Below are 14,141 nucleotides of genomic sequence, written 5' to 3' on the forward strand. Positions count from 1 at the left end.
TGCAACTGGATAATTTTTAATCTTTGACATAATAAAGTGTGATATTCGAATCTTATTTAAATAGGTCATTGACTTTCTGTCTTCGAAAAACTGTAATAGTTGTACAGTTAAGCCAAGTAATAATTCTCTATGATCTATTAAGTAGTTATGATATTATTTTGAACACATTTTGCATTGACGGTTAAAAATTTATTTCATATATAAATGATTTAACTTGTGGCAGGTCGTGAAATAATGTAAAGTCAGAAATTACATCTATAACTTCATACAAAATATTATTGATGAAATAGTATTTCTGTTGCTTTATTACGCAACATTTTTGAGCTTTCGTCAATGAAATGATCCTGCTAACACAGAAATAACTAGAGGACATATATTAACTAAGCCGACTAGAGCAAAGAACGAAGTACTACACCAACCCAAATAGTGAAAACCAAATTAAGTCCATTAATTTTTGATCCTGAACTCCAGCCACATTCGATATCAGCCTTCAGTACTTCAACCACTGAATTATTATTCTTATTTGCACATAAAGACATCCTGAGATCATCTCGCGTGTGTTTACATATGTATCCAAAATGATTGAAATACGGAGCTATACTAGGACTATCTTCACAAATGTATTGTCGATGTTTTCTTTGCCAAACTTCAATCCATCTAGAAACGAAGAATTAAACATTAAGAAAGTTATTAGATGCATATAGAGTGTCCGGAAATAAATCGCAAACCATTCAGGAATCAGGAATGTGATTCTTCACGTGAAATGTCTGAAGTTCATAACGCATTTTTTCGAAGTTTAAAAAACAAATTTTCTGTAGGGCTTCTAGATTAGATTAAGAAATACTTTCATGAAATATGTGTGTGGCTTACACACATGTTGTTTTAAGCTTTGGCGTACTTCATGCAAATGTTGCTCAGAGTATGCTGCAAGAGCAAATGTTTAAAATTTGAGTTTAACCCCTAAATCCCCAAGGCTCAAATTCAGAATTGGTGTAAAGTAAAAAACTGTTTTAATGTTTGTTTCTTAGTGACTAACAATACATGAAACGAGACACACAACCTATAAAAACATCCAAAAAAATGTTGTTTAATCTCGCTCAAAAATTATCCATTTTCGAGAAAAAGTTTTTGAAGAATATCGGTTGGAATACGCTCTACTGTAAAAGTCTATTCAAAGCGTTTTTAACGAAAATATGTTTTTTGAAAGAAAATACCCTTTTTTATACATTTTTAAAGTTTATTTCGTTTTGTGTATTCTTAGATAGTCAAACAAAAAATAAAATGGTACAACTCAGTCCAATGAAGATTTTTTTCTTTTTGCGAGAATTAGGTACCTATGCCAAGTTCGAAACCAAACCACTACCAAAAATCGAAACTTTAAACATGCAGCTCTGGTACTTTTGACCTTTGAAGTACTGCTGTATGCACTTGATATTTAAAAATCTGTCCTTCATCATCATCATCATCATCTGTGGCTTCACAACCCGGGGTGGGTTTTTGCCGACTCAACCACACGTCTCCATCATTTTCTATCAAGCATCCGATCGGGGCCATCTTCGATATTCATGGCTTTTAGGTCTTTGGACGCCTTAATGGACGTTTTCCCCTTGGAATCTCTTCCCCCACCAGTTTTGCCATTCTATCATCCGGCATTCTTTTTACATGTGCGGCCCACTGGAGTCTCCTGGCTTTTATTTCGTTTACTATGCTGGTATTAGTGTGGAGTTCCTTGAGTTCTTGGGTGATTTTTTTTCTATATTGCTTTGTATTTTCGTCTCTAGTTGGGTCGAATATTTTTCTTAGATCTTTCCTTTCAAAGACCTTAAGTCGGTATTCGCTTGCAACCGTTAGGGTTCAGGTCTTGCATTCATATATTACGGCAGGCCTTATAATTGTTTTGTATATGTTCAGCTTAGTTTTTCTGGTAAGTATTCTAGATTTTATTAGGTTTTGAAGAGCAAAGTGGCATCTATCTGTTTGCAGCCAGTATCCTGTTATTTATTTCTTCTGTGATGTCGTTGTTTTCACTAATACTTGTACCCAGATATTTAAATTGTCTTGTCAGCTCAAAGTTGTAGTCTCCGATAGAGAAGTTTTGTCCTATTCTATCTTGGTTCCAATTATTTTTACTTAGGTCCACATACTTGGTATTGTTCTCATTTATTTTGAGTCCTATCCTTTCAGCTTCCTTTTCGAACTTTATGAAGGACTCTGTGAGGTTGATCCTGCTATTGCCGATCACATCGACATCGTCTGAAAAAGCCAGGAGCAGGTTTGGTCCCTCTTGATGAAAGAGAGCAGTTGGCCACTCGATTTTGGAATTCCTAATTACAATTACATATTCCAATGCTATGTAAAAGAGTTGAGAGGCCTTGCTTGAGACCATTACTGATACTGAAGGAGTAGGAGAGACTCTGTCCCACTCTAACCTTACATCGCGTATCCCCCATACATACTTTTGTCAGCGATATAAGCTTTTTTGGGAATCCAAGTTGTTGCATTGCTTGCCACAACTTTGACCTACATACTCTGTCGAATGCCTGTTCGAAATCAATAAACATTTGATGGAGTTTTCTGTTAAATTTCCAGCATTAAAACCAAAACAGCATAGAGGAATTATAGGCTAACATTAAAGAAGCAATAACCACCGTATACAAACACGTACTTGGAAAAAAGAAAAACCGGCGAAGGAGATGGTTTGATGATGACTGTAAGAGGACACTTGAAGCACGGAACTTTGCTAGGGAAAAATGCTACAACATCCATCAGCACCTATTATAGAATAATATAGACATCAAAGAACAGCAGCTCGCAGAATGGTAAAACGAAAAAAGAGGGAATACCAGCTATGAATAATAAGGGACATAGAAGAAAATAGACAGAATAACAGAACAAAAGTGTTTTAGCGAAATCTCAAAACAGAAAGCGGGATACCAACCCAGAAAAGAAAATTTTCCCACAAAAAATAATGGAGAACTCATAGCCAACGAAAAAGAGATTCTAAATACCTGGAAGAAATACTTCTGTGAACTGCTCAATGCTGAAGAAAATGCAAATACGCCATCAACAAATATACCAGCGGCCGAAATTGAAGAAACAGTGAAGGCAATAAAGAGATTGAAAAATAACAGAATGCATAAAATCTGGCGGAGAAACACTCCATAAGGCCATACATAAACTTATACAAATCATCTGAAAGACAGAGGCCCTTCCGGATGAGTGGAAAAAAGGCGTAATCGTCCCTATACATAAAAAAGGAGACAAAAGTAAATACATAATCTATCGTGGAATGACTCTTCTGAATACATGCTATAAGATACTCTCCAATATCCTGCTAGAGAGAATGAAACCATATACCGAAGAGATTGTTGGAGACTACCAATGTGGTTTTAGAGCAAATAGGTCCACCGTGGACCAGATTTTTACCATTAGCCAAATAATGGAGAAATGATGAGAGTTGAACAGAAAACTCTATCAAATGTTTATTGAGAGTATATAGATCAAAGTTGTGGCAAGCAATGCAAGAACTTGGATTCCCAAAAAAGCTTATATCGCTGACAAAAGTATGTATGGAGGATACGTGATGTAAGGTAAGCGTGGGACAGAGTCTCTCCGACTCCTTCAGTACACGTAAAAATAATTCCAGATGATAGAATGGCAAAACTGGTGTGGACGGAGGTTCTAGATGGAGAGATAATATTGCAAAAGACCTAAAAGCCATGAATATCGAAGATGGCCCTGATCGGATGCTTGTGATAGAGAAGGATGGAGACGTGTGGTTGAGTCGGCAAAAACCCACCCAGGGTTGTGAAACTACAGATGATGATGATGAACAATTATAATTTTTTAAAATCTGTCCTTGAATTTAAGCATATTTTATGGAAACCTACTGTTTGTAAAAATATTTTTATTAAAAAAAATGTTTTTTTTTAAGTTCCTAAATATGGGCCACTATATATTTTTATACTGACCCTAAATCGCAATCGCAGTCCCATCGATTTCCCATGATTTTGAGATCCTTCAAGAAGGTTTTCTTAAATAAATCAGGTTTTGGTCCAGTGGATGGGTTCATCAAGCTTTTAAGGTCTTTGTTATCTCTCACGTCGACGGTCAGATTTTTGGCACTGCCTATGTTTTTGAATAATTCTCCTGGTACCCTAATAATGCTGGTATTTCTGAGGCAAATATGGAGGTCAGGAAATTTGACACCCTGTAAAAATACTTCGTTTCATTAACATGTCACCTTATACAATTTGTCTTACTTAATTTCTCAATCTTTTGTTTGATTTAAACTGCCCTTTAAGTTTTGAAAACTTTAAACACACACAATGCGCTTGAATTTGTTTAGAAATTATGCTATAATTTATTTATTATAGTGTTATACAAAATTACAATGATGAATTTGATATAATTGATTACAATTCTACAATTAAATTTCTAACAAAATACAAATCATGGGCGAACACTGCGTATTAGGAGTGTATGAAAATTAAATAGAAATTACGCTGTAAGATAATTTCTCTAATAGGAAACATAAATGCTTTGGAGCACCAAAGCGAAATTCAGGTAAATATCTGCAGGGAGCAATAAAATACAATAAAATAAAATTACTAATGGTCACACCAGTGTTTATGAAAATTCCTGAGAAGTTACATTTTCAATAAATAAACATAACCCAGCTTCAAAACCTGTAAAATCAAAACTAAACTGTCCTGTAAAATTGAAACTAGAACTGGTTTAAACATAAAGATGGCATTGGTTGGACATCATTCCAGCTCTTGAAAATTGTGTTGAAATTGTAATCTAAAATTACGGAGAGGCTGACACAAACTTCTGTTTGGCCTCTACGAGGTTCTCACTTCCCCTAAAAATATTCAGGTTCCGGTTAAGTCTAAACTTGAGATTAAATGTCTCTGAATTCGTTTTCCGGCACCCGAATTTATTGCTAAGAGATCTTCAGGTTCCACATTGGTTGTGGATATTATCCTTCGTTCATAGAAGTGTTGCATTAATCGAAAAATTGTCTTGGGCTTTAGTCGGGCTATATAAAAATACAAAATGAGACCGATTACGTTATACCAATTTTCTTCAAAACTATCTGTATAAGGAGTAATCTTTCACATTTTGATGAAAATAAACGGCATTACTATCAAGTCACATATTCTCTCTAATTTCCAGACTCGTTTTCTAAAACTTAGGTAGGAAAACCCTAGTAAATAGATTCATTTAAGTTCTGAGTCAGTAAATCATTCTCCACTTCAGGGGTTTACTTAGATATTACGGAAACATTGTTTAATAGATATTTCAATGTATTTTTTAAAGATATCAGTTCCCCAAGATGCAATTTCAACTTTGCTTTTAAGCAATATTTTCAAAAATTGCTTCCCTCCTAAATTATTAAGTGCAGAACGGTAACTTAATAATACATTTGTGGTTACTTTTTAGATTGTGCTTTTCTAAATTTGAAATGTATATCGATGTCGAAAATGGATCAAGCGTATCTTTCCTCGTCTTTAATCTAACTCTTTAATCTTTTGAAAACTACCTACACGTCCGGAACTCGCGGATTGCAATTTATTACGAGCAAATTGATTCTTCAAAGAAAGTGGAAGCTGGTGAAGAAAGTGAACGTTGTTGCAACTGAAAGCAGTATTTGATGTAGAAAGTGAACGCTAATGCAAATCAACTGCCGATTGCTGAACCTACTCGATCGAAGCAACGATTAACTCACGTTATCAATTCGTTTAGTTGTTTTGTTTGAGTTGAGTTTGAGTTGATTTAGATCAACTAAAACACGCAAACACGCAAATACACTTGAACTTTTTAAAATTTTACGATCAATTAATGCTATTTGATTATAAATATTTGTGTCAGTCGTTTTATATTTTTTGGTTGGTTTTAAAATTACAATTAATCTCGCAATCTCAAACTCTTCCTGCGGGACCAGTGGATGAATTGAGAAGTTCATATGGTGATACTGCCGCGGCATGTTGGTCCGAAGCCCGGATAAAAGCAAGATATCATAAAACAGGCGAGGACAAGGAAAATTAAACGGAACATACATAAAAAGCAAATAAGGCTAATATACTAGAAAGTAAAATTATTCAGTGAAAAAGACCAGGAAATCATACTAAAACTGCAGCATCATAGAATAGACATATGTGCCATATCTGAAACAAAAATAGAGAAAAAAGAACAGGACAATACGATGACTACTTTACACCATAATTACGCCATAATTACAGAAGAGCCTTTCAGGGGCCCCCAGAACATTGCACAACAACTGACACTTTCCCAGACACCAAATAAATAATACCGGCTACTTTCCTACCACGTATGTAAGATCAGATTAAACTAATCGATTACTGAACAGCGGTATAAATCGAGCAGGAGTTAATTAACCGAATACGAGAAGCTGCTCGAGGAGAGTCCATAATAAAGGCATAACACAGATACTTGTTTGGAGTTAGAGACTCAAATGTATGTTTTTGTAATTTGTAAACAAATTAATAATTCGAGGTTATGAGTTTAGAAATCGGTTCCGTCAATCAACGATTCCTGTTAAATTTACCGTTTATTCTTGTTTATCTTATTTTCACTTTCTCTATTTATCCATGGTTACCGGAGTTTTACATACCTAATTACGAAGCAACAGGTATTTACGTAATGTTAATTAGGCAAATTACCTTGAAAAACATTGTTGCCGTTCTTCTAATATGTTTTTTGCAAATTTCTCAGTTTTTAATAACAAATAATTTATTTTTTATTTTTTCTATACTCCTAAAACTCCGCAGACAATACCTTCAGAGGAATGACGCCAATTTTGAATCATCCTATAGTGTACGCACCAGATACTGGAAAGCCTGGATTTCTACGAACAACGCCAACTGCTGATAGAAACAATACCGCAACATGAAGGAATAATAATAATGGGCGACTTGAACGAACGAGTAGGGAACGAGGTAATATCTGGACTCAAGAATAGCTTTTATGAGGAGAAAGTGAACGAACGAGGTGAGAAGCTTGTGGAATTTTGCTCTTACCAGAAACTAAGGATTAACAACACATACTTTAAACACAAACCCCAACACAAAGTCACATGTCAGGTCTACAGAGGCGGAACGTCCACAATTGGTTGTATAATAACGAATAGAGCCATTAAACCAGCGCAAATACAGGATATCAGATCACTAACATCGGAAAACGTATAGGAAGCAACCGGACAACCCAGCAACAAAGTTCAATATCGAGTCACTGTGAACAGAAAGCACACTGGATATGTACAAACGACGCATATCCCAAAAAATTGAAAGGGAATCAATCCTCCAGCAACACCCAGTAGAGCGCGCATGGAACATCATATTAAACAACATAATCCAAGTAGCGGAGGAGGCACTAGGCAAAAGAACAGTCAATGCAACGACTAAACACAGAAATATAAATAAAAACCTATGGTACAAGCCATAATGGAAAATGATCAGAGTCACAAGGGTGGAAATAAATGAGACAGTACAATTAAATAACATCTCGACAGCCGATGGACTACCTACTTTGAGGGCCTGAATACAAACCGGGACGAACATGAACAACGAAGGTCCAAGGTGCGTCGAGGTTGAACCGAAGGGAAGCCATATACATCGGGGATGTAGCACAATACACGGTAGAGGTACTGATCTCCGAAATGAAGCACCTGAAAAACGGCAAATCTCCAGGCGCGGACGACGTCCCTAACGAATTGCTGAAGTGCGGTGGAGAAGTTTTTGCTGGACAGCTGGCCGAACTATTCAACAAAATATTGAAGAACGAAAATACACCAGCGAGATGTGGACACAGCATCACAATGTAACGAAGGTTACTAAATTTTTTTTTGTTCCGTCCAAGATATCCGCAGCATAGCCTGTAGGCGTACATTTCGAACGCTTCCATTCTCTTCTCTGTGGCTGCATCGATGGTCCAACTATCGCATCCGTACAAAAGGACAGAGAAGATTTAGTTTTCATCCGTAGTTCCAGGCTGCGGTTTCGATTTGCCAAAAATGTCCTCATGTTGTTGAGAGTTGTTCGAGCTTGTGCAATTCTTGCTCTAATTTCCAGTTCTGTGTCGCGTTGCTGGTTGACGAGTGGTCCCAGATATTTTAGAGATGGCACTTGTGCAATGGTCCTCCATGGAGTCTCAGAGTAACGTGTCTTGGTGATTTTGAGAATACCAAGAGTTTGGTCTTGGACGTATTCATCTAGAGGCCGAAAATCTTGTTATGTTCCACAACGAGATCCATAAGCGATTGAAGTTCTGATAGGCTACTGGCTATATTTATGCCTGCATTACTGCAAATACTGCCTCAGAGTAGAGGTTAAACTGTAGGGGGACAGCCCACACCCTTGTCGCACACCTCTTCTTATTGCTATTTCTTCTGATGAGCACCTTTCGATTTTGACTGTTGCTGCTTGGTGCTAGTCAAGTACGCTTATGGTCTTTAGATCTTGTGCTTCGATTCCGGTTGATTTTAGGATGTTGATCATTTTGCCATGTGACACACTATTAAAGGCTTTTTTATAGTCAATAAAGCATGCAAACACATCGACAGTAATGTCCCTACATCTCTGAGTCAGCATGTTGAAAGAGAAAGAAGTTTGTCGGGTTTCCGTTCCGCTCCAACAACCAAATTGGAAACGATCAACTAGGTTCTCACACTTTCTATATATACATCATTCTCATAGACATCAAACTAATCATGCGGTATTTGTCGCATTGTGATGCATTGTTCTTCTTTGGCGAAGTGACAAAGGTGGATCTCAGCCATTCAGCGGGTATTTCTCCGATTCTGTACATTGGGTTAAATATTGTAGTAATAAGATCCAGACTCACCCCGTCCTCGGCAGCTACGAGTTTAAAGGTTTCCACATGCACATTGTCAGGGCCAACTCTTGCGTTCTTTTGAAGTTTGATTGCATGTTTAACCTCTTCCTTTGTAATTTCAGGACCCATTTCATTGATTACGTCTATATCTGGTAGTAAATCCGGTCTTACGTCTTTAAAAGGATTCTCAGTATACTCCTTCCACCGTTTTAGTTTCTCATCTACTCCTGTAATTATTTCGTTGTTGGAATCTTTTAATACTCCCCTGTGACTCTTTTGCTGCCTGCCGGTAAGCTCTTGATATTCTTATGTACGTTAAAAAGAATGCGTTTCTTCTGAAGAGGTTCTATTTCCCCGCATTTGTGCGCGAGCCGCGACTCTTTGGCTTCTCTGCATTTCCCACGAATAAGCTTGTTAATTTCGGCATATTTAACTGCGTTTTTGTGTTTTTGTTCTCTCCGTTCATTCATAAGTGTCATTATTTCATCGGTCATCCACTCCTGCTTTTTGGTATTATTTGCAAATCTAATGTCAGTCTCCTGGGTCATAATTAAAGTATGCTTCAGATTTTCCCATGAAGACTCAATGTTTTCGTCTGTTTCAGTGTTTTCAGAGATCTCTACTGTTTTTGGCTGATTTGTGTCAGTGACCGATGGTGGTTATTCTGGCCTCGTGCTGGAGTGTATTTCGCCCTGTATGGGCTCAGAATTTCCACCTGGCCTTCAAATTCCAACTGTCGACCGTATGCGGTCATGCTGGCCTAGTGCTGCCGTAAATTTTGCCTGATATGAGCTCAACATTTCCACCTGGCCCTCAAATTCCCATTGTTGACAGTAGATATTCCCATTGTCATTCTGGCCTCGTGAATTTCGCCCGGTATGAGCTCAGAATGGCTGTCGGTTTGCAACCCTCGTCTGTCTCTGAACTTGAGCACCCTTTGTTGACGTTCGACTTGTTTTCCCGCTGATGCAACGAGCTTAATGTTTGAGCCAGTTAATACAATGTTTTCATGTCCGTTGGATAAACCCATTCCGATAGAACGCAAAATAGAATGGCCACCCTAAAGAACCAATTTTCGCTGAAATTAACTGCCAGTAACCGTCTTTCACTGTCCAGCTACTCCAGTCGTCCTATGGCATTCATCACTCAATCAGTTTTATGCAATCGGAGATTAAATAACCAAACACAGAGAAAATTTTCCTCCCGTTCCCCTCGATCCTCCCGCTCCCCGTTCCTCCCGATCTCTGAGTTTTACTAGTGTCAAATTTATTCCGAGTATAAGTTCCCTAGTCACGTCATTGTATGGTTCCGGATCAAACCCGTATTATCGTTGCTCGTCTGTTGAGTAACCGCCGATTATAATATGATTGAGTAACCGCCGAAAACTTGTTCAAGTCCGAACATGTTAATTTACCGGAAATAAACCTTAACAATACAATGAGAGCTTCTGAGCCACGATCGCGCCCGAGCACCTGCTACGAGCACCTGCTGCGCACGTTATTGCTTATTATTACGTATTATAGGTACGTTATTGAAAAATTGCTCATTTTTCCGGTAGCGCCATTACATCAATCTCAATATTCAACAAGGGGAAACCTATATCGCTACTAGACACTACCATGAAATTATTCACCCGTATGCTGCAGCAACGCATTCTCAAAAATAGAGCATAGCACAGGGATACGACACTGAACAAATCTCAGTCCACTGCTGTTCAACATCATAATAGACATAATAATAGAGCAAGTGCGCAAGGTAGACCAGGGATACAAGTTGGGAAACCAACAACTTAAGATAATATGTTACGCAGACGACGTAACACTATTTGCTGACACGGAAGGCGGACTACAATGGCTTTTTTTGACAGACATTTAAGAAAGAGGGCGAAAAAGTTAACATGGAAATATCAACCACCAAAACAAAACGCATGATGATGAAATGATTTGATGAAACAAAACGCCAGGAACCACGCAGATGCACACTGGAACTGAACAACAAAACAATAGACCAGGTTTTTTAATTCAACTACCTGGGAATAACAATATGACCATATGGTGAACTACAGAATGGTGTACGGAACCAGGTAAACAAGGCAGCCAGGTTAGTAGCAGCGTTACGAACAACCATATGGAAACGGATATCAATCCCGACCAAAGTTAGCATTTATAAGGTCCGTAATCACATACACGACAGAAACACGAACTGACACAGACAAGAATACTTAGAAAGATCACAGGGTACACATTATGGAATCAAAGAAAGGGTGATGAAATTAGGGAAGAATTCAAGACAGAGGACGTGGTTAGATGAACCCTCCTAGGAGCGGCTTCTGGAACGAGCAGATATTCAAGATGGAGAACCACTGACTGACAAAAATCGCCAGAAATGGAAAACCAGCATCCAGCAAACCAACAGGACGGCCTCACAAGAAGTGGAAGGACAGCTGGTCGTCGGCATCCCAGTAGGGACAAACGAATGGGTAAAACAAGCCCAAAGGCTTCTGCAAAGAAGAAGAAGAAAATACGAGCCAATTTTGCTAAGTTTGGTTTGCTACATGTACTTAAAATATTTCCATCTCATCCTAAATCACTCGTTAATAATATTACACCAATACAGGGTGATTCAAAATTGGCGTCATTCCTTTTAAGGGGTGATAGAGGCTCCCTGTGGGAGTACGAGAAAAATATTGAAATTTTTTTTTTTTTATTTCTAGAAGATATTAACAGTTGAAGATCGAATTTCAACTTTGTTATTAAGCATTATTTTGAAATTGTTCCATGTTTAATTGGTAGCATATTGAAATATTTAAGCATTCAAAGAGAAAAATTACGATCTTTGCTTCACATTACAAAAATTTTTGATATAAAAAAAGTTCTCTTCTACAATTTTTTGATGAAAAGGCACAGCGGCAATGATGTTTTTTGCCATTAACAGATAGTTACAAGTGGATATCCCTTGTCAACCATAACAATAATTTGTCAAACTGTGACTTACTTTGAATTTCCTTTCACGAATTTGCTGGTACGCGATTAGTTCAGGGGAAATGCTACAGTAACATAGCAGAAGCTAAAAGAACTCAAGGCAACAAAGGGCGAGGAGAGTGGTTCCAGGAAGATAATGGACGACAATCGATGTTCGGGTTCCAGACACAGAGGAACAAGTATTGGACATAATCGAATCAGGGCCTTCCAGGGGCACTTAGAGCACAATAACTGCCACTTTCCTAAGCACCAAATAAATACCGAGGAACGGATTAAATTCCTACCACGTTTGTACGATACACACAGCACAAGGAGATACAAATGAAGCAGGAGTTAATTAACTGTATACGAGAAGCTGCTTAATAAGAGTGGATAATAAGGAGATTATACAGGCACTAGCTTGTTTGGAGTTAACTATTCAAATGTTTGGTGTTGTATGGTTTATTTTTAAAGACCGATATTCGAGGTTATGAGAACAGGTTGACATTTCGGCAACAAATATTGTTGAATTTGCCGTTTATCCTTGTCTATCTTATTGTCAGTCTGTATAATTCCATGGTTACCGGAGTTTTAAATAATTACGAAGCAACAGGTATTTGCGCAATGTTAATTTGGCAGATTACCTTGAAAAACATTACTGCCGTATCTCTAATATAGTTTTTTGCAAATGTCTCAGTTTTTAATAACAATTAATTTCTTTTACTATTTTTTCTGTACTCCTATAACAGCGCCAGACAACACCTCCAGAGGAATGACCCCAATTTTGAATCACCCTGTATATTAATATTGTTTTAAAGTGAATTTATAGATATGTACCAAAAAATTATGTACTACTTATTATACTTTATTTTAAGTGAGATAAAAATTATTTTTCCTCTTCGTGTTAAAACGATCTTGCCGCTCTAAGCTTTTAGAAGTTGCAGCGCATTAAAATGTGGATTGAGCATTTCCGTTTTTTAAAATATTGTTATATTTAAATCACGTTTTATGTTTTGTCTCTTATTACAAATTACTTATTTTTTTGAAGTTTGAACACTCTATTTTCGTTCTCAATAGAGAAACAAATTATTTCAATTTAAAAGTGACATTTGTTTTTCTAATTAGCCCGATAAGCAATCTCAAAAACTAGTAAATAGTGTTTTTAGAGGTATAGTACTTTAAATTCACATAAAATTCATGTAATGGTCATGATAATGGCTTTATTGAAGAGACAATTGTATGCCATTATAGCTTAAGTACGGAAGAAATCGTTAAAAATTAGTCTTCCAGATTGCCCTTCATTTCAGTCAGCCGCGGCTTATTATACCCCGAATCATAGTTAAACTATAATGGCATACAATTGTCTTTTCAATAAAGCGATTATCATGACCTTAACATGAATTTTATGTGAATTTAAAGTTCTATACCTCTAAAAACACTCTTTACTAGTTTATGAGATGGCTTTGTTGTTGTTTTGCTAATATATTTGATGAAAAAATGCAACTAGACAACAATTTCATTTAAAAAGAGCACATTATTGTTCGTTTTTTAGCAAATAAATAAATAAGAATAAGCTCAAAACTTCATTTTATATTTGCATTCTCTCTATTTACCTGTAATGTACCGGCTCCAATTCTTTTTAAGCCTCTTCCGGAAAATGTGATATTTTGCAGTTTTGGTGGAAAGTCTCCAGCTAACTCTTTAGTTAAGTCACTATCGCTTTGCTTATCGACCTAGAATTAGAATAATATTATAGTAATTATAATGTAACTCCAATATTAAACATTACGCTCTTATCAGACTATGAAGGCTTTCACGGCCGGTCAGATTACATTTAGAAATGTTTTCCGGGCTTTGAAGCCGTGGTCTATCGGAATTTCTTCCTGACGTTTCGTCCACAACTGCGGTGGACATTTTCAAAGGCGATGAGGCAGTGGGCGAAGTGATCTCCGGTGCTTTCCGACTAAGAATGATTCAACTGCTGGATTCCCAGTCGTATTTATGCCGTCCAGCCGTGTGTGCTCATGCGTGGGGGATGGGTGGGGGTTCCAACGCTTCGGCGCACATGCTGTTTGGCGCAAAACGCGCTTCCAATCTGGATTGAGTGCCGTAATTTCTTCTTTTCTGTTGAAATTGTTTTGGTGTTTAAATATTTCGATGGCCTCCCTGGTGAGTCTCGGGTAGTATCTTTCAGATTGGTGCAGAATGTCAACTTCGTCGAAGCGTATGTGGTGGCCGTCTAGTAGTGCGTGCTCCGCTACTGCTGATTTTTCCGTTTGTCCCAATCTGCAACTTCGTTTGTGCTCCGTGATCCTAGTGTTTATG

At 37.4% G+C, this 14,141-nt stretch overlaps 1 protein-coding gene across 2 annotated transcripts in view; it reads right to left on the reverse strand.

The window, feature by feature from the left end:
* LOC109541415 (chaoptin) overlaps positions 1 to 14,141 on the reverse strand; it is an 81,300-nt gene continuing 67,159 nt past the window's right edge. For both annotated transcript variants that reach the window (XM_048665020.1, XM_048665016.1), the window contains exons 19-21: positions 13,430 to 13,549; positions 3,972 to 4,210; positions 1 to 657 (exon numbers count right to left, since the gene is read on the reverse strand). In XM_048665020.1, the coding sequence (XP_048520977.1) occupies positions 390 to 657; positions 3,972 to 4,210; positions 13,430 to 13,549 (627 nt within the window). In that variant the 3' untranslated portion in view covers positions 1 to 389. The remainder of the gene's footprint in view (positions 658 to 3,971; positions 4,211 to 13,429; positions 13,550 to 14,141) is intronic.

Source organism: Dendroctonus ponderosae, unplaced genomic scaffold (assembly GCF_020466585.1).
Source record: "Dendroctonus ponderosae isolate FM_Combo_2020 unplaced genomic scaffold, Dpon_F_20191213v2 Dpon_F_20191213_1, whole genome shotgun sequence".
In the NCBI taxonomy this organism is placed as follows: Eukaryota; Metazoa; Arthropoda; class Insecta; order Coleoptera; family Curculionidae; genus Dendroctonus; species Dendroctonus ponderosae.